Raw genomic sequence first — 25192 nt, forward strand, 5'->3', positions numbered from 1 at the left:
TGTGGTATCAATTTATATACTTCTACCCCATTTTTCCAACAAATTGATAGACTATAGGTGTGATTAAATCTGGGCACTGATTGTATTATATCAGAAGACACTTTTTTTTGCCTTGGGGAAATTGTGAAAAGCAGGCAGAATGCTGTAATGAACCCCTGCACATTGACCACTTGGTTTCAACAGTCTTGTTTCATTTATAACCCTTCTGTTTCCTATCTCCTGTGTTATTTTGAAGTAATATAAGCTATTATTTTAGTAAATTTCTTATTAATTTGATAGGCTTTTTTTTTAAAAAAAGATTTATTTATGCATACAAGAACTGGGGTACAGGCCAGAGGTGCAGGGAGTGAGAGGATTCACCAGAGACAGTAGGGAACAGAACAGGTGGATCGGCTGAGGTACACTGCTGAGGGGAGCAGTGGGCCAGTCAGGAGAGGTCTGCTGCACCATGTGGGTAAGCTCCCTGGCCGGGGATCGAACTCGTGCTGCAGTGGCTGTGGGTTGCTTCATAGTGCTGCTGCTTAACCCCTTGCGCCACCAGGGAGGCCCTGACTGGTTTTTTTAATCACACTTTAACATATTCAGCAACCATTAGAAGCTTAGGATAGTGGCTGTTGTTTTGTTAAACCTGAAGCATCTAATCCTAAGTATACTTAGGAATAGACTGTGATGGCTATTTTTGAAATTCCTTTTTTTTTTTTTTTTACTATGTGAAATAGTAGAACACTGTGCTAAACCACTAAAGGGAAAAAAAAAAGTTAAGTCTAATCTAAGTAGAGTGGATTCAAAAAGAAAAACCAGGAAAAGATTTGGGCTTTTGTCAGTTTTAGATAGTGCCTCTGTAGTATGTGAACATTCCCCTTGGGCCTTCAACCACCTACCAAAGCAGTGGAACTTGGTGCTTTCTACATGCTGTGTACTTTATACCACTGTTAATCTTTTATTTTCCCTGTTGAACTATATAATGTCTAAATAATTGCTCTTTATTAGTCAAAAATATAGCTAATCAATAAAGAAACTAGTTTGACTTGTATAAAAGAATTTCGTGTTTTAAACTTTTAAGTGGCTTTGTGGGAAGGCCACATGAGTCTAAGGACACTTAATTGATATTTGTTCAAGTTGTAACTGACATCTCAGCAACCAGTAGGATAAGATAATTTTTCTAAACAGGATTTACTCTTTGGTTACTGAATAAATAGAAAAATCCAATGAAAAATTTGGAAAAAATGTAGGAATTGGGGCCTCTCTGGTGCCTCAGGGATTAAAGTCTCAGTGCTATCAAGCTATCACCAGCCACTGCAGCATGAGTTCGATCCCAGGCCAGGGAGCTGAGCCACATGGTAAAGCAGACCTCTCCTATTTTGCTGGCTGCTCCTCTCAGCAGTGTATTTCAGTAGATCTGCTTATTCGGCTCCCTACTCTGTCTCTGGTGAATCCTCTCCCCTCCTGCACCTCTGGCCTACACCCCAGTTCTTGTATGCATAAATAAATAAATCTTTTAAAGAATGTAGAAATTGACTTAATTGTGAAGTTAATTTATTCCTTGTGATGCAGTTGCAGAGAGGCAACATAACCTAGAAGAGAATGGACTTTGGATCAGATATACCTGGTTTTAATACCAGTTCTGCTCATAAACTGGATAATTTTGTCAAGATTTAACTGCTAAGGTTCAGTTTTCTTACCTGTAAAGTAAGGGTAAGAGATTTGAATGCATGTGAAGTATTTCTCATGGTGTCTGGTATGTAGTAGGATCTGTAAATGATAAATTATTGGTCATATTCCTGAGACTTAAGGACTTTTTCTCTCTCACTGTATGTGAGGCAGAGATCTACAGAATCAGAGAGTTAGAAGTGGATGGAATCTTAGCTCATTTGGTCCAAGACATTTGCTAGATGAGCGAAGGTGACAGAGTTGGAAACCAAACCAGCCTTGGCCTTAGAGTGTTAAGATCATGCTACACTGCTGGGAATTGGCCCCATTCATGCTGCTACACTTTTCTGGACCTGAATTGTGTGTCTTGTTGAATGTTTTAAGTTTGTGGCTTAGTTTGAGTGTAATGGTTATTTTATAAAAAGGAGATTTTAGTCCTGTTATTCCAGAGTAATTAATATTTAAGAATATAAAATTTCACTTTATTAACAATGTTTTTATCATTGCACAAGGGCCTAATCTTTTCCAATGGCTCAAACCTTAAGGTGTATTATATTCTATAATTAAATTCGTTTGAAAATAGAGTCTGTTATTGGGAATTACTTGACAGCCAAATTTGGTTTTCTGCATTTTTTTCAGGGGGAGGGGTTGACAGGGGTTGACACTTGTTATATAGATCTCGACTGATGGAGGCACTTAGTTGTTAGAAGTGAAAATCTTTTGGATGATTTAACTTACTTTGAAATATTTTTTCTGCAGTTGTAAACACAACTAAAAGAAAACACAATTTTTAGAGGCAAGGGGGAAATATGGGAGGTGACATGATGTCACTCAAATATGTCAGTTAAATCAGGAATAGAATCTATATTTTGCTCCTGAGAAGCTTTTATTCACACAGTAATATGAAGACATAACTGACATGTAACGCTGTACACGTTTAAGGGTTATAGAAAGATGGTGTAAGTATATTGTGACATGATTACCACAACAGGTTCAGGTAATATTTATCTTCATATAGATACAATAAAAAGGGGGAAAAAGGAAAACTTTTGCCTGTGTTGGAACTCTTAGGATTTATTCCATTGACAACTTTCCTGTATATACATACAGCGGTATTAGCTGTCATCATCCTGTCATACATCATGTGTCTAGTATTCATCTGAGAAATGACAGTTTGTGCCTTTGGATCACCTTTCTTCAGTTCTCTCACACACACTATGGAGTTTGGTCTTTTTTTTTTTTTTTTTAAGATTCCATTTATAGGTGAGATAATACAATATTTGTCTTTCTCTGTGACTTGTTTCACTTAGCATAATGCTTTCAGGTCTATCCAATGTTGTCACAAGTGGTAGGATTTCCTTGTGGTGGTGGTGGTGGTTTTTTTAATGCCTGAGTAATAAACAATCGCACATACCTGTGAGCCCTGAATAATGTGGGAGTGAGGGGTGCCAACACCTCTACAGTCAAAAACACACATATAACTTTGGACTTGCCAAAAACTTATTGCTGATGTAGCTGAAAGTTGTCTGTTAGTTGTCTGACGCTGGCTTACTGATAACATACTCAGTTAACACATCTTGTGTATGTATTATATCCTGTGTTCTTAGAATGTAAGCTAGAGAAACAATGTTAAAATAGATGTACAGTACTACACGGTATTTATCATATTTTTGTATTATCTGTTAACAAGAGAGTCTACTATAAATGGACCTGTGTAGTTCAAACCTGTGTTGTTCAAGAGTCAACTGTAAATGCACCACAGTTTCTTTATCCATTTTTGCATTGTCTGTTATAAATAATGCTACAAGGAACATGGGTGCATATATCTTTTCAAGTTAGTGTTTTCATTTCCTCTGGATATATTCCCAGAAGTAAAATTGCTGGCTCATATGGTATTTTTATTTTTAATATTCTGAGGATCCTCCATACTTTTTTTAGTGGCTGTACCAATTTTATTATCCCAACAACAGTACACAAGTGTTTCCTTTTATCCACATCCGCACCAGCGTTTGTCTTTTTTTCTGATGGCCATTCTAACAGGCATGAAGTGATAATCTCATTGTAGTTTTATTTATTTATTTTGCGTAGAAGAACTGGGGTGTAGGCCAGAGGTGCTGGGGGGGGGTGAGAGGATTTACCAGATACAGAGTGGGGAGCAGAACTGGTAGACTGACTGAAATAACACTGCTGAGGGGAGCAGAGGGCAAGACAGAAGAGGTCTGCTACCCCATATGTGGGTTAGCTCCCTGGCTGGGGATCAAACTCAGGTTGGCCATAGCAGTAACAGCACTGAGAGTTAACCCCTAGGCCACCATGGAGGCCCAGATTAAAACCACAATGGGGTTTTTGTCTATAATGACTGGTGATGTTGAACATCTTTTCATGTACCTGTAGGCTGATTCATTTTGTTCTTTGGAGAAATATGTTTAGATCCTTTTTCCCTTTTAAAATTGGGGTTATTTAGGGTTTTGCTTTGTTTTTGCTATTGAGTTATGAGATCTTTATATATTTTGGCTAATAACCCCTTCTCAGATACTGGTTTGCAAATTTTTTTTTCCCATTCCATACATTTTCTTTGCACATTTGTTCTTGTTTTCTCAGGATTTCTTTGGTTTTTCAGGGTCTTTTTTGGTTCCCTATAAATTTGGGGAATGTTTCTTCTACTTCTGTGGAAAATTACATTGATACCTTTAATAGAGATTTCATTGAATCTATAGATGAGCTTTGGTAGTGTTGACAACAGTATTCCTCCAGTCCTTACACACAGGGTACCTTTCCATTTATTTGTATCTTCAGTTTCTTTCATCAATGTCTTGCAGTTTTCAGTATAGAGATGTTGCATCACCTTAGTTATATTTATTCCTCAGAATTTTTTGTTCCTGATGCTGTTGTAAATGGGGTCTATTTCTTTTTTTTTCCAGCAATTTTGTTCTTAGGGTTAAACTACTGATTTTTATGTTTATTTTGTGTCCTGCATCTTTACTGAATTTGCTGATTACATCTCAATTTTTTTAGTTGAGTCCTTAGGATTTTCTATATATAAAATCAGGCATCTGCAGTACACACAGTTTTTCTTCTTCCTTTCCAATTCTGGTGTTTTTTATTTCTTTTTCTTGCCTGGTTGCCCTTGTTGGGACTTAAAGCATTATGTTGAGTAGGTGTGGTGAGAGTGGGCACCTTGTCTTGTTTCTGATGTTACAGGAAAAGTTTAACCATGGCTGAGTATGTTAGCTGTGGGCTTGCTAATATATAGCCTTTATTATGTTAAGCTATATTCCTTCAATGCCTAATTTGTTATACATTTTTAATCATGAATAGATGTTGAATTTAGTCAAACTTCTTTCCATATCTATTGAAATATGATTTTTAGTCTATTAATGTGTAGTGCATTGATTAGTTTACATGTGTTAAACCATCTTGCCACCACAGAGAAAAATCCCAATTGATTTTGGTGAATGATTCTTTTAATGTGCTGCGTAGTTTGGTTTGTTAGTATTTTATTGCATCTCTAATCATCAGGGATATATTGGCCTGCCTGCAGTTTGCTTTTCTAGAAGTGTCCTTTTTTGGACACATATATATCTAGGCTATTTCTTTCAATAAGCTTTTTTTTTAAGACTTATTTATTTATGCATACGAGAACTGGGGTACAGGGCAGAGGTGTGGGGATGAGAGGATTCACCAGAGACAGAGTGGGGAACAGAACAGGCAGACTGACTGAAATACACTGCTGAGGGAAGCAGCAGGTAAGACAGGAGAGGTCTGCTGCGCCATGTGGGTTACCTTCCTGGCCAGGGGTAGAACTTGTGCTGCAGTGGCTGTGGATAGCTTCATAGTGCTGCGTCTTAACCCCTTGTGCCACAAGGGAGTCCCCCAGTAGGCTATTTTTTATTTTTATTGCATTTATTTGATTTTCATCACATTCACATCCTTTCCACCTTTCTCCTTCATGACCATTACCGGTTTGGGTCCTCTGAGCCAGCTGAGAGAACCATACTTCAGATAGCGTTATACTTAATAGTTAATGAGCCTTCCTCGCAGATAACTAATGCTTTAATTGGATGGAAATATAAAATATTTTTAAATATGCAAAATTGTTAGCTTGTTTAGCCTGTTGAATTTAATAAGGGCATTGTTTAATTTTTTCCAGAGGTCGAAATAGTAGCAAAGGACTGCCTCAGTCTACGGTGAGTAACTTTAATGCTATTTGTTTGCAAACTAAAATATGGTTTCTAAACCATAGGCCAAAAACTAAGACAAAGACAAAGTCCCTTTTCTTGAATTTTGTGTCTCAACTAACCTGTACAGATCAGTTCTGTTTGGTATAAAAAGATCGACTATATATGTTACTTTTTGATGATGACAATGTAAGATCTGCAAATAGTGTTTTTCATAATAATAAGTCATTTGTTTTACAAATGGCTAAAGGCATATCTAACTCCCGAGAGATAATTGGAACACCTCTACTGGAGTTTGTGGAGTTCTTTGAGTTTTTGATTTTGAATTAATGTACTGCCTTTTTCCTGTCATTTTTCCTCCTTGGAAAGAATCTCCTGGTCTTAAATTTTGGAACTTTATCAGTAAAACTAAACTGGGCATGAAGGTCATAGGTACCACATGATGGAAGGAATGATGAGAAGCTGTTGTAGTTTTTGAGACTTTGCCTTTATTAGACAGATTTTCTTCATTAGTATTAGGAAGACAGGTGCTTTTATAGTATGTAATAAGTAGTGATGTAGTCAGTTAGACCTTAGAGCACCATCATTGATTCAGATACGTAGAGAAGGTAGTCAAGGTGCCTCTTAGCCCTATTTAGTGTACACATTTGTGCATTTCGATGCTTGCAGTTGTTTTAACCACAACAGTCAAGCTGAAAGAATAATTTCATCACCTCAAGCCACTTGGTAGTGTGTATCCTCTACCCTTGCCGCCCAATCATTGATCTCTTCCTATAGCTTTGTCTTTCCTTGTAGATGGAAGTTGACTTTTGCTTTTGCATATCGTGTGTAATGAGAACATTCTTACTCATTTTCATTTTGAAAATTTAGAATTTTATTCCCTAAGGAAGCAAAAGATAACAGCAAGCCACATCTTTTTTTTTTTTTTTTTAATGCATGTAAGGTATTGTAAAAGCTAACCTAACACAATTATAGAGAGATAAGTAATAAATTTAATGTGCAGGGATACTGATTGCTAATTTTTTTTTAACATTGCAGATTTCTTTTGATGGAATCTATGCAAATATGAGGATGGTTCATATACTTACATCAGTTGTTGTAAGTTATCAAGATTATTGGGGAGAAGCTACCTTGGAAATGGAATAAAGTAATTTCATGAAGTTAAATGTAGATGAATGATTCTCAAAGTAGCATCCTCTGAATCAGGATGATTTAGAAAAAAGTATTAGAACTTGAAGTAATAAACTCTCAACACATTCTTGTTAACTCTCCTATGTAGAAAATAATATTAGTAGTTGTTTGTCTTTAGCACATTGTTTGACACCTAAAAAAACTAGGGTCAGAAATATGTACTTAGAGTATTTAAGTTATCACTCAAAATCTCTTGAGCAGGGCTGCCTGAAGAATTTTTAGAATTCAACATACTGTTAATGTTTTAAAATTATTATCTTTCAGTGAACACTGCTATTTTGCATGAAGCCTGATAAGCTGTAACAAGTGAAATGAAAACAGTTATCCCTCAGGACTGGGTCGCACACTATTTCTTTGATAAATTGCTTATATCATTTTAGGGATCCAAATGTGAAGTACAAGTGAAAAACGGAGGTGTATATGAAGGAGTTTTTAAAACATACAGTCCTAAGGTAATTTTTATCTCATCTTTTCTATTGTAAAATGTAAAACCCCATGAGTGGTCAACTACTGTATTTTTGTCTAGTTTCCTGACTGTGTGTGTTAGTTTCTGATTTAGTAATTTATAGTTAATGAGGTGGGTATGATTGTCACATATTCATGCTCAGTACTTTGTGAGTAAAGCACTTTTTAAAATCACTTTGAGGGCCTCCCCTGGTGGTGCAGTTGTTGAGCGCTGGGCTGCGAAGCTGCCCGCAGCCTCTGCAGCACCGGTTCAATCCCCGGCTACCTTTGAGGATCCCACATGGCGCACAGACCTCTCTTGCCCTGCCCGCTGCTCCCCTCAGCGGTGTATTTCGTCAGTCTGCCTGTTCTGTTTTCCGCTCTGTCTCTGGTGAATCCTCTCACCCTCCTGCGCTTCTGACTGTACCCAGTGCTTGTATAAATAAATAAATAAATCTTAAAAAAAAAAAAAAAAACAAAAAACTTTGAGTGATGTTGCTTTCTGGTTTCAAGCACTGTTTATTTTATAAATTGGTTTGAGTAATTAAAGAGATTTCTTTAAAAAATTTTATTTTATTATAATTATTTAGTGAAGTAGTATTGTTTTACATTCTTGGTAATTTTTTTGACAGTATAGGATTTCTCCCCCAAAAGATTTCTTGATCCATATGCTTAATTAAAATATTTTGGCCCTAATTTTTAAAGATTTATTTATGCATACAAGATCTGGGGTACAGGCCAGAGGTGTGGGAGGTGAGAGGATCCACCAGAGACAGCGGGGAACAGAACAGGCAGGCAGACTGAAATACACTGCTGAAGGGAGCAGCGGGCGAGTCAGGAGAGGTCTGCTGCTCCATGTGGGTTGCTCCCCGTCCAGGGATCGAACTCTTGCTGTAGTGGCTGCAAAAGGCTTCATAGGTTGCTTCTTAATCCCTTGCGCTACCAAGGAGGCCCATTTTGGCCCTTTTAAGCATGATGGACCAGAAGAGGGATAGCGTGACTCTGTTTTTTCCTCTTTGTCACTATTTTGTGCCCAAGACAGACCACAATAACAAGGAACAACTTTTTTTTTTTTAAATGTTGATCGAGTTTTTTTTTTTTTTAAGATTTATTTATTTATTTATTTATACAAGCACTGGGTACAGTCAGAAGCGCGGGAGGGTGAGAGAATTCACCAGAGTCAGAGCGGAGAGCAGAGCAGGCAGAGTGACGAAGTACACTGCTGAGGGGAGCAGCGGGCGGCAGGAGAGGTCTGCACGCCATGTGGGACCCTCACCCGGTGGCCGGGGATGGAACCGGCGCTGCAGAGGCTGCCTACAGCTTCGCAACCCAGTGCTCAACCGCTGCGCCACTGGGGAGGCCCGGAACAACTTTTAAATGCAAAGATTTTTGAATGACAACATCAGTCTAGATCTCATTTCTGAGAAAAATAGGATTATATCTTGAGGTAGATTATTTTTTGCCCAGTACATGCAAGAAATTATACCTTAATGTGCTGAAAAATTCCTGCCAAATTTGATGTTACAAATGTTGTAAATATTTGCTCATGTTTTTCATTTTAGTGTGACTTGGTACTTGATGCAGCACATGAGAAAAGTACTGAATCTAGTTCGGGGCCAAAACGTGAAGAAATAATGGAGAGTATTTTGTTCAAGTGTTCTGACTTTGTTGTGGTACAGTTTAAAGATATGGATTCCAGTTATGCAAGAAGAGGTGAGTTTTGATTTCCTAAATATGTTCATGATTTATTAGATTTATTCACGCAAAGACTTCTTACACTGATTAGACTTTTTTTGTTTTTCTTTCAAAGAGAAATGGGCATTTTAGAATAATTTGATTAAGTGGGAATTTTAATGCATTTTTGTTGGAAAATATTTAAAACTTAAAGAGATGATTCTTTGGTACTTTTTGTAGAATTAATGACAGTATTCTACTAAAAACTAATTTGTAGGGAATTTTCTAGCATTTCATGGTCAAGAATACTACTGACGATAAGTAGTTGAAAATTTCTTGTCTCATTTGACCTTACAGTGTTTTATTTCATAAATTTTTGGTTTCATAATGTTTCTAAACAATGCTGATGTGGTTTAATTATGTGTATAGTTTTATAATGCTTTAGATTTATCATTTGGGAAAAAATCAAACATAGGACTCAGGACACAGACAGCTGTGATGATTAATGAAGTTGTAAAAAGTATGTAGAATATTTGGTTTTTGAGAAACAGTATGGTACTGTGCTTTGAGAATATAAAAGTGATGATATAGTTACATTGAAATTTAGTCTGTTTCAAGTGTCCATTGAGGAGGAAAATAGGAGAATTGCTATCCTTTGAAGAGCGCACTCTGCAGTGCTGAGTGTTTACTAACACATTAAATGTTTGTGGACATTTTTGACTTTCTAAAATTAATTTTGGGGGGTCAAATTCTATAGTCATTTCTAAAATCTTACTCTTGGACCTCTTAACAAGATTCTCACCTTTAGTTAGCATGGTTTCTCAGCGGCTGGCTGTGCAAGATTCACTGACACTGCTGTGCAGTGCTGATAAGAGTGTCGTGTTCTGTTCTTGTAAACTCAAATGTCTGTCTTTGACTCACAACTCTTTGTCTAAGATTCCTTCACTGGTCCATACAAGGAAGCAGGTATTTTAGATGCTACCTTTGGAGTTGATCTTCTTTATGTCTAGGAGCACAATTGCTACTCTATTTATACTTTAAATGTTGAAGTATTCCACTGTTATAAATTTTAAAATTGATGTTGGATCATAAGCCATAAGGGAAAATAAAATTTTGGTTGAATAAAATTTCTGGCACTCTTGGAGAAAGTATTCACCACCTACCACAATGAAAGGATACCAGCTCTGTTGGGTAGCAGATCATGTAACTCATAGCTATTCACAGTATGCTTTTCATTTTTTTCTTTTCAAAGTAAATGGGCATTTCTCAAATTTAGGAAGGTAAATATTAGTTTTAGATAATTTATGGTGTCTCATTCATTGATCCTCTTCAAAATTAATTTTTATTTATCTCCTTATGATCTATTTCTCAGGTAATTTGTGTTTCTTTGTAAACCCCCCCCCCAAAAAAAAATACAGATCAGAGCAATAGCTTTCACAATGTTTAGTACACTCATAAGGGAATGGATATATTTTGCTGTATACATAAAAAGCTAGTTTATTTGATGAAGACACCTAATAGTGTGGAGTTCTTTCAGATATTTTATTTAAAGACTGGTGGTTTAGTGAATTACACAATGGTGTCCAGTACATAGTATCTTGATAATAGTATTAAGTCATGTGTTTAGGATTTCAGGCTCTTAAGCCAGATTCTTAACACTATTCTGGCAGCAGAAGTTGCCTTGTGTAAAAGAAAAGTAGTATTTTGGAGGTATGATTAGTATAGAGAAAAGTTTTTTAGAGGAGTTGATTGGCATGGTTGATTGATTACAGAAATTAAGGTATTTAGTACTGCTTTTAGATTAAGTTTAAATTAAAGACTTATTCAGATTTCTAGTCCCCCTGAGTAAAGGAAGGTAGGGTTTAACAGGTAGATTCGTAAGGCTATATTCACATTTTTGTCACTCTTGGTTTTTGGAATCTTTAGTTCTCACTCCTAGAAACTTTGGTTTAATTATAATTAGACTGGGTGAGGCTCTGGGCATGTGCTTCTGAGATGCAGCCATGAGTGAACAGGTGATGAGATCCTAGATGTGACTTGTGTAAATCTCAAGAAGAATTTTTACTTTCTTTGCTTCATAGTATCCTTTCTGTCTCTTAAGTAGAGATTATTTCAATTAATAGTCTCCACTGTTGTCAGTTTGATACCACTTTCTACATCTTATCTGGGTGTATGGATTGAGGTTTCCTTTAAGCAATGATAGACTGAGTGATAAGAACAGTATTACATTTTAGCTTCTAAAAAGAAGAGGGAAATAAACTTTCTTAGGTTTTATCTTAGGGTTTGCTTTTATAATAGTATTATCAGATTCTTAGTTGAAAATATTAACTGAATTTGAATGCATATTCTGTGTCACACAGTGCTGTTTTATCTATATTTCATTTAATCATCACATTTTCTTTCTTTATTATTCACATGTTGTAGATGAGGAATCTGCCAACCAGTTAGGTAAATTGGTAAAGTGAGAACACCAACCAAGTGCTCGCTAAATCCCAAGTCATGTGCTATAATGACATAAATTGTGGTGATCTGATTTATTGTTTAATTAAGCTGTACAGAATAAGTCTGATTTACCTTGAAGAATTTCAAGATTCTTCTTTAATTCTGAAATTATTTTTTGGGGGAAACTTTTAAAATTAATAAGGTCAGTATGGCTTTAAGTTCTTAATGCTAACTTTATTGATTCAAAAAAATACTAAATTTGTCTTCATGCATACACATGTACATGATAAAATCCTAGAAATAATTGATACAATTTAAGATATGGTGAATAAGTTTTTTGATCTCTTGAATGTTACACATGTACCAATTTGATTTATGATGAAAATAGGCAAAATGTAAAATTAGCTTTATATATTATAAGGTGTGAATTCCTTTTACATACAATTAGAAGAGACCATCAGATTATCACTGAAAATTAGCATGTGGTTTATCCTTTATTTGAGTTACAGTGTAGCCAGATCTACAGTGCTGTTATTTTTTCCCTTTTCATTTCGCCATCCATTTTTTTAGGACGGTCAGCTGCCTTTGTCTCTTATCTCTATTCACCTTTTATTTGGTTTCCTCTCTCTTTCCAGTGTCCCTTTCTTACCTACTTTTCTCTTTTGTTCTCTTTCTTTACTCTTCATATTGCTCCTTGAATCATATTTTGCTCTTTGATTTAATACCCTAATTAAGCTATATTTTAGCTCTGTGACTTTTCTTCTTCCTTATTCCATTCTCCCTCATGCTTCTTTCTATTGCTTTATTTCCTATTGTAGTATTCTCAGCATGGTGGGTGGAGGTGAACAGAAGTAAGGCCTGAGGACCAGATCCACTTACTAGTAAATGAAGTTTTATTGTAGCACAGGCCCAGTTCATTTATGTGTTGTGTGTGACTGCTTGCATGCTATAGCGATAAAGTTGAATGGTTGTACAGGGACTGTATGGTTTGCAAAACCAGATATATCTGTTTGCCATTTTGCAAAAAGTATTTGTCATTTCCAGGCCTAGATCATTTTTCCTACTGAATTTGGGCTTTTACGGCTGATCATAAATACTGGCTTTGGTAGAATAATACAGAACATACTTTCTTTAACCTCAGGCTTTGACTCTAATACTGTGTAATTTCATGTAATTATTTATGACTATTCCAGTTGGATTTAGTCTGAAGAATCATTTTTGCTTACCAATTCTTTTGTCACAATAAGTACACAAATCATGTGTGAGAAAATTTGTAATTGGGAACCTTTTCCATCATCAACAGTCTGCTCCCTGCACTACCTGGAAATTTATCTTTCCCCATCGTCATCATTATTCTCTTTCCTTTGGTTTGAGTAAAAGGCATGCCTCACTTCTGTTCAGGTCCATCTTCTCTCATCATGCCATTGGTGGTGTGCATTGTGCCAGTCTTGGGCTCTTGCTTTTTTATATCAACTGTTTCCACACTCTCACTTTCTCCATTTGCTTCTTCCTTTTAGCCTGAAAGCCTGTTCAAGGCCCTCTCATTTTAAAAAGAGTCTTTTTTTTCATGCTGACTTATTCTAGTTACTATCCTGTCTTTCTCCCTCTCTTATCCAACCAAACTTTTTAACTCTCATCTTCTGTGGCCTCCAAGGCCCATTGTAATCTGCCTTTTCTACTCACCCTGGGAACCTGGAGATTCTGAGGTTACCAGTTAACCTCTCTTTGTTGGGTCTTTTTTTTTATTTATTTATTTATACAAGATCTGGGGTACAGGCCAGAGGCACGGGAGGGTGAAGGAGTCACCGGAGGGTGAACAGAGTCACCAGAGACAGAGCGGGGAACAGAACAGGCAGATGGACCGAAAACACTGCTGAGGGGCGCCTCATCACTGCTGTATATGAGACGGTTGATTCCACCCTCCTTCAGAAGCTCTGCTGCCTTTTTTCACATCTTCTTAATCATTCCTTCCCTAGCTTATACTCGGCTTCATTTCCATGACGTGGCCATTAAATGTGTTTTGATTCCTAGTTTGTTTCTTTTCCCACACATCAGTTGTTTCTGTACTCCTCATTTCAGCTACCACAACAGGCCCCTCTCCCAACACTGCTGTATCGTTGCTCTTATACAACATGCTTTACTGTGACTGCATGTTTCTGTCTCCACCATTATGCTTAGAGCTCCTTGTGTGCGGGTACTGTCATTATTTTTATTGTCCTGAGCCTGGCATAGTGTTTTGTCACATAGTATGGGGTCAATGTAAATGTCTGAATAAATGAAGACCCTTTGAATTAGGGCCTTTTCATACTTAAAGAAGCTCTATTTTGGGCTTCCCTGGTGGCTCAGGTGGTTGAGCACCACACTGTGAAGCTGTCCACAGCCTCTGCAGCGCGGTTCGATCCCGGCCTTCTGGCAAGAATCCCACATGGCACAGCAGACCTCTCCTGTCTCGCCCGCTGCTCCCCTCAGCAGTGTATTTCATCAGTCTGCCTGTTCTGTTCCCCACTCTGTCTCTGGTGAATTCTCTCACCTTCCCGTGCATCTGGCCTATACCCCGGTTCTTGTATAAATAAATAAATCTTTTTTTTTTTTTTTAAAGAAGCTGTATATTATGTAAAGAATGAGAAAGCTGTAAGTGGTTTTATGTATACAAGCAGTCAGCAAATACCTAGTGAGCGCTGGAATGTATTCATTGCTGTGCTTGTTGCTATGGACAGTACAGAGAAATTTAAGACAATCTATTTTGGTTCCTTTTTGAGAATTTACTGAAACAATATACACTCACCCTAGTCACATAGACTTAACATTTAATTTCATGGAGTTGATGCACTCTATGTTAAGAAGCTCTCTTCTAGGCATTTTCAGAATTGGAGATACCAAGGCATATGAAAGAATTCAAGAAAAATAGAATACTGAAATTGGTGGCATTGAATTCTAAATGGATGTCAAAGAAATGAAGAATTGTACTGATTGTAGTAGATGGAGGAAGTTGGGGGTGTGTGTGTTTAGAAAACAATGAGAAAATCACAGAGATTACCTTATTCTGGTTTTATACTACTATGCTGTATGTAATGTGGTTGGCCAGTAGGTCTGAGAGGCAAGGTCCTGCAAGTAATAGAAGGGGCTCTCTTCTGAAAGGTGTGACCGTGGGAACGCCATTTTAGCATCTAGAAAGAAGCACATTCCAGAACAGGAGATGACCTGGGAAACCTTGAATGCTGAGGAGTTAACTGTGTTCCAAAACCGTTCATGGGTAGTGCTTTAGTAGAGCAGGCAGCTGAGCAGGCACTTTGTTGCAGCTAAGGGTGTAGTAGGCTCTGTAGGTGAGCAGGAAGTGATAAAGTTGGAGAGGAGGGCAGCTCTGAAGCTCAACAAGCAATCAGGACCTGCAGTCTGAGCAGGTGCGAGGGGAGAATAGGCTTAGGCTGTCTGTTCTCCTCAGAATAATCTTGGAAGGTAATAATCCCTTTTTTTATAGAAATTGACAAAATGATTCTAAAGTTTATGAGATTATATATAAAATTTTTGGTAATTTTTTCCTCCAAGAGTCATGAGGGATGACTTGCCGTACTAAAAATTTGAAATGTATTAGAATTAAAACATAGTTGCCAAATAGACTAAACTTCCATTAATATTGTGTTAATCTATAGTAACAATAACACTTTAAATCTGGAGTAATGGTGACTTATTCGGTAAATGGTGTTGAGATGATCTTTGGGGTCTTAGATTGCTATTTTACACTTTTCACCAAAATAAAACCTAAATGAGAGGCCTCCCTGGTGGTGCAGGGGTTGAGACGCAACCTATGAAGCTATCTGCAGCCACTGCAGCATGGGTTCGATCCCCGGCCAGGGAGCTGCCCACATGGCGCAGCAGACCTCTCCTGACTTGCCAGCTGCTCCCCTCAGCAGTGTATTTCAGTCCTTCTGCCTGTTCTGTTCCCTACTCTGTCTCTGGTGAATCCTCTCACCTCCCACACCTCTTGCCTGTACCCCAGTTCTTATATATATAAATAAATCTTTAAAAAAAAAAAAAAAAGCCTAAATGGTGAGAGAGAGTAGTATCTTAAAAACGTGATTTTTCATGTATCAGCTTGCTGAAAGGTAAAAATGAGGATTAATATTATCCGGCAATAGTGAAGGAATCAGAAAATGACACACTGCTTACTCCTGGGGTGGTTTAAGTAAAGTTCTTTTTTTTTTTTTTTAAGATTTATTTTTTATTTATACAATAGCTGGGGGGTACAGGCCAGAGCGCATGGGAGGGTGAGAGGATTCACCAGAGACAGAATGGGGAACAGAACAGGCAGACAGACCGAAAGCACTGCTGAGGGGAGCTGTGGGTGTGACAGGAGAGGTCTGCGCCTTGTAGGAATCTCCCTGGCCGGCCGGTAATTGAACCTGCACTGCAGAGGCTGCAAACAGCTTCATAGCGCTGTACTCAACCTGCTGCACCACTGGGGAGGCCCACAATTAGAGTTCTTGAATGCAATAGTAGGTAAGTAATTCAGTTGACTCCGTGACATTTTCAGTAGGTAATTTACCTGGAAGTATCAATAATATGTAACTAGTGTACCACTAACTGGCTTTAGTTTTATTATCTCTCTTGCTCTGCTGTTTCAGTGGAGTCACATGAATAGCAAATACATTAAAAGTAGTAATGCCGGGCAATGAAGGACTATAGATAAATTGTCCCAATTTTAATTCTTAGTCCATTTAACTGTAACTAGAAATTGATTGCCTACAACCTGTGGCCAAGAGTTTTCACTTAGTCTTAGCCAAAAGGCTGAGTAGTGATCTGACAAACAGTTGTAAGTGAGCATGTGCTCTTGAATAGTTGTTCTTCTAATTTATATTAGAAAAAAACAGTCTGAATCTGATCTGTACTATACATTTGCTAAGGAACAGAACAGTATTTGTGCAGCTGTAAGAATGGGAATGAACTTCATTTTACTGTTTCATGATCTGTTTCTGAATACTTTTACTGTAGGTTTGAGATTAAGTTGTTATAGAAGACAACAGTAGTTAGCTAATAGTATGTGCTGTATAATTCCTAATTGTGTTTTTTGATTCCTAGTTGCTGAATTCTGTTTTTTGATTCCTGTATGTTTATGAATTGTTTTCAACCCACAGCTTCTACTTAATCACTCTCCATTTCCTTTCTAACTTTGAGTTGAAAACAGTACCTTTATTTAAAAAAACAAAACAGCTTAATCAGTGATTGGAGCCCACATCATTTTTTCCAGATGATACAGACTAAAGGCTTGTCCTCTTCCCTCAAAACGAGGTTGTAAATTATGAGTTTCATGGAGAAAGATGACAATGGAGATTGTTCATCTCCTGATACCCCACCTCACAAAGTCTTTCTGTTGGCATCTTTGAATTTATTTTGATTTCTTTTAGAGATAATGTCGGAATTAGAATTCTAATTTTGTATCATCTTTTTTTAAAAAAGTTCAGCAAACCTCAAAAGTAGGCTTCCACTTTTTTCCCCACTTGTTCTTCTCTGTGTTGCACTAATCTGGCATTGCTGTAGAATTTGGTGTTCTTTTGATTCTGTAGTTTCGACTGTTGATCTTCATTCTGATCTTTCAAAGCAATCTGCTGGTTTTAAATATTTTCCCCTAGTGTTTAGTTGATTTTATTTATTTATTTATTTACTTATTTATTTATTTTAAAGATTTATTTGTACAAGCACTGGGTACAGTCAGAAGCACGGGAGGGTGAGAGAATTCACCAGAGCGGTGAACAAAACAGTCAGACTGACGAAATACACTGCCGAGGGGAGCAGCGGTCGTGGCAGGAGAGGTCTGTGCGCCATGTGGGACCCTCGCCAGCAACGGGGAATCGAACTGGCGCTGCAGAGGCTGCTGGTAGCTTCGCAGTCCAGTGCTCAACCGCTGTGCCACCAGGGGAGGCCCCTGTTTAGCTGATTTTAAATGATACCATTTCGTCTCAGATTTTCATTTAGCTAATTTAGATGTTAAGAAAATTGTTAATTTACTAACTCTAGCACTTTTATATTATGTAGTGGGCTTAGTAAAGCTAAGATGAAATAGTTTGTCTTAAAATTATTTTGCCTGAAGTTTTTACTAGAGAATCTCACCGAGTTTATTAGTAGGGAAAATAAGAACTGCTTTTTAACATTTAAGTAGAATATATTTTTCTATTAGGGGTATTTTTTCCATTCTTACCTAATTTTATCATAGTACTGTGAAATTTATCATTTGTTTTATATAGGAAGAAAATGATGTTTCTTCATTATTAAGGCATTCTGATACAAATTAGTGCTGCCTAAATAAAGCTTTTGGTTCCAAGTACTTAAACTTTTGATCAAATAATTGTGTGTTCTAATTCTAACTTCAAACAAGGCATTGTGCAAAGATGTTATGTAGATAACTTTATTTTACCTCAGTATGAAGCAGGTGATTTTTTTTTAAGATTTATTTATGCATATAAGAACTGGGGTACAGGCCAGGGGTGCAGGGGGGTGAGAAGATTCACCAGAGACAGAGTGGGGAACAGAACAGGCAGGCTGACTGAAATACACTGCTGAGGGGAGCAGTGGGCGAGACAGGAGAGAGGTGTGCTGCGCCATGTGGATCACCTCTCTGGCCGGGGTGCTGCAGTGGCTTCAGATAGCTTCATAGTGCTGCCCCTGAAGCAGGTGGTTCGGTAGGGTTTTATTTCTCATCAGTCACATTACATACGTATCAGTCTGGATGCTCAGCAGTGTGCATCACGGGAGCAGCCATGTGTATTGTGACCTTTGTGACTTGAAAGTTGTCAGAGGAAAGCTGCCCACATGGCGCAGCAGACCTCTCCTGTCTCCCTGCTGCTGTCCTCAGCAGTGTATTTCAGTAGAGTTGCCTGTTCTGCTCCCCACTCTGTCTTTGGTGAATCCTCTTAGCCCCACACCTCTGGCCTGTACCCCAGTTCTTGTATGCATAAATAAACAAATCTTTAAAAAAAAAAAAGAGATTTGTTTATTTTTGTGCTGATGAGAGTATAAACAACCCCTGTTCTCTCCTCATGGGTCACAGGAATTTTCCTTGTTCAAGTGCCCTAGAGGAAATGCTATGATTAGGAGGTGCTTCTCTGGAATAATTACATCCTTTTCTAGTAAATTATTTAAAATTTTGTATAAACCGTGGACATTCAGTTGGTTGGCCTGTTCTTAATTTGTTGTGTAGGTCTGCCCTGTGCTGCGGAATGCGGTGTTAGGTGTTGCATCACTTCCAGCAACAGTGCTCTCATTTGCAGTAACATCTCCATCTACTGGAAAGTGATGGTTTTGCCGCCACTGGCTTTTATTTACACAAAAGTCTTTGAGAATTTCAGCTGCTGGGGCAAGAGGAGATTACAGGCTGGGAAGGAAGGCTCTGTTACCGGTTTGGCAGGTGTGGCGGGGTGGGGGTACATGCACTGCAGAGAGATGTTGGTTTCCTGTCCTGACCCAGAATGACGTATGTTTTGTTGCTAATACTTTACACAATCTTTTTTTTTCATTCTTTTTTTTTTTTAGTGTTTTTTTTTTTAGAGGCATGTTTTATTTATTTATTTTGTTTGTTTATACAAGCACTGGGTACAGTCAGAAGCGCGGGAGGGTGAGAGAATTCACCAGAGCCAGAGCAGGGAGCAGAGCAGGCAGAAGGACCGAAGTACACTGCTGAGGGGAGCAGCGGGCGGCAGGAGAGGTCTGCCCTCCATGTGGGACCTTCGCCTGGTGGCCGGGGAGCACCCGGGGATTGAACCAGCGCCGCAGGGGCCGCGGGCAGCTTCGCAACCCAGCGCTCAACCGCTGCGCCAACGGGGAGGCCCTTTACACAATCTTTTTTTCTGATTCATTCTCCTAAAAATTTTCCAGTTGAAGGAAAACCTTTGGGACTAACTTTTGTGGCTCTAACCTCAGAATTGAATTTTGAGGTTATGTAAGTGTCATCTCCGTGATGTAGTAAATAAACTACTTCCAGTATTGTAAGCATTAAGTAATTCTGCCTGGTATGCCCAGAATTACAATGAGAAAAGAATTGTCATTCAAAATGGACAGTATCCACTCCTGCAGTTTTTAATTGACAGGTGGTGTCTGGTATATTTTGTGGTGCAGTTGTAATGTCTTGGTATTTAGAATAGGAGGGCGTATGTCTTTGGGATGCACTCGAATTTGTCATTGCTTAATGGCTAGAACCCTGATACCTTCAGATGTTATTGATAATTTGCAAATGGTAAATGCTGCAAAATTTTATTTTCATGTTGATCTTTTGGAAATAAGCGTATTCTTGTTGGAACCGTAGTCTTCTAAGCTCTGTTACTTCGATACCTGTCATTTTAGCAGTCTGCTTCCAGGACTTGTCATCACTGCAGCTGCTTCTCTTCCAGAATACCTTCCAAACCCTACGAAGACCATTAAAATGACCCAACCTAACCTTCCTTTACTCTAGTTCTACCTTCTTTCTTCTTTGCCCCCGCGAGTCCTTTCCAATTTGTTTAAGTGGAAAATTGTGGTCATTTGTTTGATCCTCCTCTGGCTGTCCGATTTTTTAAATTCTTCTGTTTACTCCTGTAGCCTACTTGCAGGGAATGCTGGGGGAAGTCTCATTGTGGTGCTTAGTTATGAATTTAAGGTTTCTCATTTTTACTGGAGCTTCAGATCACAGCGGAGCTTTTTCTAAAAACCTGTTTCTGCAATCTTGATGACTCCCGCCTCTGGTCCATACTCATCTATTTCCTTTCTCCGCAGCAAAATGTTCTTTCTTCTGCTTTTTGGAACATAGAGACAGAGTCCTTCGCCTGGATTTGTGGATTCCCAACTGGCTCATGGAGAATATTTAGGGCATTGATGAACTTGAATGGAAAAAAAAAAAAGACATCTTTATATTCATTACCTTTGATTAAAAATTCGCATCTCTTGCCATTATTAATGTAGGCAACAAATAGCTAGTATTAACAATATTTGATTTCACTTGTCAAGCTCAGTTAATTTCGTATCACTTGTATAGATATGGATATCTTAAAATATTTATATTCATCCTCTCTTCAAAATGTTACTAGACTTGCTGTGAGATCTTAATTGCTTAGTGCATCAATAAAGAAGCATAAGTATTACTATGGCACAGATTTAACTCTAGCTTTTGATACTGCATTTCATTGTTATTTATCTTTTTTTGACTTCCTGTGTATTTTATGCATTTAAACACATCCTGAGAATGGATCCATAGGCTTCCCTAAAATACCAGAGAGGTCAGCGGGGCAAAGAAAAATGGTTAATAATCCCCAATCTGCAAGCTCTTTGTACCCCTTCTCTCTGTGGTTCTCCTTTCCTCCTTTTTTATCCCTTCCTACTTGAGGACAGTGTCTCCATTTCTCCTCTGGGTTTGGTGTTCCTGGCCACACTCCCTGGCCCGTTACTACAGTCATTATCCCTGCCTTGTTTCTTTGTTATTCTCTAATTTCATCTGTATGACATGGTTTAGAATATGCTAATAGCATAAAAATCCAAGTAAAATCAGTATAAAATCTCCCTTCTAGGTCCAAATTCTGTTTCCCCAGGGGAGCCTAGATGGTACAATTCAGAAAAACATCTCATTTTTATTGCTCCTCTAGTCCGTTTTAGAGCCCCTTTACTTCTCCCTTACTTGATGGCTGATTTAGGCCTTCAGAAACACAAGCAGCAGTCACTTTTAAAGCCACAGCCTTTTTTGTTCCCCAGAACTTTGCGGGTAGCTCCCTGGCCCGTCAGGGATTGAACTCATGCTGCAGAGGCTGCGGATAGCTTCATAGCTCTGTGCTTAACCCCTTGCACCACCAGGGAGGCCCTAAAAACAATATTATTGAAATAAATTTTCTTAAAGTTTCAATGTTGGGCCTCCCTGGTGTAGGGGTCAAGAGCTGTCAAACTGTCACCAGTGCATGAGTTCCATCCCCAGCCAGGGAGCTAACCCACATGGTATAGCAGACCTTTCCTGTTTCACCTGCTGCTCCCCTCACCAGTGTATTTCAGTATATTTGCCGGTTCTGCTCCCTGGTCTGTCCCTGGTGAATCCGCTCACTCCCCGCACCTCTGGCCTACACCCCAGTTCTTGTATACATACATAAATAAAAATCTTTAAAAAAATAAAGTTTCGGTGTTCAAGAATAAAAGCAGATTTAATAGAGCAATCAAAAGGGTACCTGAGGATTTGAGTAAAAGCTTGTCGAAGCACATTTGAGGGTTTCTGATTTTAAGTCTGTTAGCAATTTCAAAATTTTGTCTAGTTTTATGTCATTTGTAGTTTTAATAAACTTGTATTAGTTATGGTGGCATTGGAAACAGTTTTATTTCTGTCACCACTATTCTGATCCTCTAAAAAATTCTTAGACAGTTTTGAGTGAGTTTTCAGTCATAATTGATTAAAGGGTGATAGAGCAAATGTTGAGCAGAGCACAGGTCCAGTTTTCTGGATTTTGAGACTGAGGAGTGTTTCAGAGAAAGTGCCTATTTATTTTTGATCACCACCAGGTGGCGCTACCAGTGCAGAACCATTGGTTTCTGCCCTGAATCAGAAGGAAGAGATTTTGAGTGTTCACTGGTGTGGGGTGTCACAGGAGGGCTAGCTGGGGCAGTGGTGATATAATCTCGTACCTTTTTTTCCTCTAATTTAGGGGTTTTTATAAGTTGGATATAAGGCAGGGAAGGAATAACAAAGATTTTAAATCTTCCATCTGTTAAATTGTACTGGTTTTCTTTTTTTCTTCCTATAATGGTTCTTTCAGAAAAAGATAACATTTTCCAACAGCCACTTTGTATTCTTGTATTTTGCTTTTATAGTGCCTTTTCTTCTTACCATAGAGGATAATATGCACTGGGATATTAATAGGCACTGACTTATGGCATTAGAAAAGTTGCATGCACATTCCCACAATTACAATGAGATTATAGCCAATTCATTTTTTAAACTTTGCTGAAATTCCTGCTACAACATTGTACCATTTAATACCAATAGTGGGTTTTTAAATCCAAACATGATTGTTAATAAAATAGCTACTAGCGTTTTCAGAATTTGCAGTAGTGGGTGATGGTAGCAGTGTAGGAGGAGTATCCAGGTCAGCCTGTCTTCTTGCCAGTGATACAGTCTTGATCTGAAACACAGTGTTTATGACCAGGCTTTCCCCTAGCATCTTGACGCTATAGCCTCATTTTGTGCTGACTCCATTTCTGCACATTTTTCACAAGTAAAGTAACTCTTTACTTACCTTTTACAAGAGCTTTTCTTTTGTGGAAATTTTAAGATCAGGAAATATCATTCCTTATTAATAGAAACATACTTTAGTGTATTCCTTTCCCTCATTTCTTCTTTGAAAGAAAACCATAGGACCTACCTGGTGGCGCAGGCGGTTGAGCACCGCACTGTGAAGCAGTCCGCAGCCTCTGCAGCACGGGGTTCCATCCCAGCTGGCCAGCGAGAATCCCACACGATGCATCAGACCTCTCCTGTCTCGCCCACTGCTCCCCTCAGCAGTGTGCTTAGTCATTCTGCCTGTTCTGTTCCCCACTCTGTCTCTGGTGAATCCTCTCACCCTCCCGCGCATCTGGCCTATACCCTGGTTCTTGTATAAATAAATAAATCTTAAAAAAAAGAAAGAAAGAAAACCATAAGGCTACGTAGCAATATGTGAATAGTTGACTCCTTTATAAGGTTGGTCTTGTTAATATAAGGTTTAAAATTAATATAGAAGTATTGAAAAGAATAGACTGCTTAATAATGACCTTTTAATGCAACCAAAATGGTATAGGAAAACCGGTTTCAGTGAAGTTGTAGATGCTTGCTTTTTTACATTGGCTCCTGTTTGGAGCTTCTTTTTAAGTTTTGCTTAATAACAAAATTAATACTCATTAATAATACTATACTAATTGCTTTACTGCTAAGCCCATAGGTGCAATTATGCTTTTATTCCCTAGTGTGCGTGCACATGCACACCTATCCACACCTAGTTTGGGATGAAAGGAAGCAAGTTCTGGCTAAACTTCTGGTGCCATGTATGTATTTGCTGGCTTGAATTTCTTGTTTTGTCATCACCTTGACAACTAGGGAGAGGATGACTGTCACAGAAGCAGTACCAAATAAAAAAATCCTGTAGAGTTGTCTCTTTTGAAGAAGACAAAGCTGTTCATGTTTCTCTTCCTCGTCCTTTTTTGTGGCTGCTTGCAGTGAGGCTGAGGCACGGTGGCAAGGAGCCTGTACTCTAGCAGAACCAGATCAGCAGAGGCATTCCTTCCTAGTCCCATGTAAGGTGCTAGCCCATGAGTCCAGCTACTTACTGCAAGCCTGTATATCTCCAGAGCATTTCCTAACACTATCATTGCCTAAGTGGGCCTTTATTTAGCTGGATTCTAACTCCCAATTATAGAAAAATTTCCTTTGCTGGATGAAGTCTATGAGCTAGTTTCTGAATGTTAACTGATGCTGTGTTGCTCTCCATAACATTAGTAGAGGAGGAAAGGACACAAATGAGTGACAAAGTGTTAATAGGATATCCAGGTTGTACTGCCACCTGAAGTTTCTGTGGGCAGTTAACACTGTAAGGTCTGAACTTTGTAACAAAATGGCTGTAGGAAAGTGTGTTGTAAAGGAGTAGGTCATTCGGAATGACTTCTGGTACTAATGGCAAGAGTGTTAAGATACCCCTGCACATAGAAGTGATTCAGAAAATTTAAAGACGGGCCTCCCTGGTGGCACAAGGGGTTAAAAGCACAGCACTGTAAAGCTGTCTGCTGCGGCCTCTGCAGCACAAGTTTGATCCCCAGCTGGCCAGGGAGCACCCCACATGGCGCTGCAGACCTCTCCTGACTCGTCCACTGCTCCCCTCAGTAGTATATTTCGGTAGATCTGCCTGTTCTGCTCCCCACTCTGTGTCTTTTGAGTCCTCTCACCCCCTCCCTGCACCTCTGGCCTGCACCCCAGTTCTCATATGCATTAATAAATAATTTTTTTTTTTTTTTAAAGAAAATTTAAAGAGGTCTGCATACGTTTGACTGTGCGAACCCTGAGGGCACATCTAGTTAGTGGATCCATTAAACAACAAATCTTGTTTCAGATGAATCAACAGACATTTTCTGGGTCATTTCTGAAGCACAACATAATTGTTCTCAGTATAATTCAATGAATTGTGTGAATATTTTAAACTACATTTTATGTAGCTTAAAATTACTTGGGAAGGGCATATCTATTAATAATCATATGATGCCATTTACTAAAATTTTTTGAAGGTTAGTGTATCAAGTGATACACATCTGAAAGCATACTATTAATGGATGTTATTCTATTTTCGAAATTCCCTTTTCATAATTCTTTTTTAGCATACATCTTTGTTGATGATTGATATGCGTGTTAGTGTAGTCCATTGTCTGGTTGTATGATCTTTTCACCAAAACCATTCTCTGCAGATGCTTTTACTGACTCTGCTATTAGTGCTAAAGTGAATGGTGAACACAAAGAGAAGGACCTGGAGCCGTGGGATTCAGGTGAACTGACTGCCAACGAGGAGCTGGAGGCTTTAGAAAATGATGTAGTAAGTAAAATCTTATTAATTAGTATCAGACTGTAAAGTCATGTGTTAGAACATCCTGTCACTTGG

At 38.4% G+C, this 25192-nt stretch overlaps 1 protein-coding gene across 3 annotated transcripts in view; it reads left to right on the plus strand.

Moving 5' to 3' along the window:
* Window positions 1–25192, plus strand: part of ATXN2 (ataxin 2) — an 86945-nt gene that overhangs the window by 21109 nt on the left and 40644 nt on the right. For all 3 annotated transcript variants that reach the window (XM_037511163.2, XM_037511164.2, XM_054695332.1), the window contains 5 exons: window positions 5801–5837; window positions 6867–6926; window positions 7400–7471; window positions 9026–9176; window positions 25002–25126. In XM_037511163.2, coding sequence (XP_037367060.1) covers window positions 6894–6926; window positions 7400–7471; window positions 9026–9176; window positions 25002–25126 — 381 coding nt within the window. In that variant the 5' untranslated portion in view covers window positions 5801–5837; window positions 6867–6893. Of the gene's footprint in view, window positions 1–5800; window positions 5838–6866; window positions 6927–7399; window positions 7472–9025; window positions 9177–25001; window positions 25127–25192 lie in introns of those variants that run through there.

This window comes from Talpa occidentalis, unplaced genomic scaffold (genome assembly GCF_014898055.3).
Source record: "Talpa occidentalis isolate TD23 unplaced genomic scaffold, MPIMG_talOcc4v2.1 talOcc4.14, whole genome shotgun sequence".
Taxonomy (NCBI): Eukaryota; Metazoa; Chordata; class Mammalia; order Eulipotyphla; family Talpidae; genus Talpa; species Talpa occidentalis.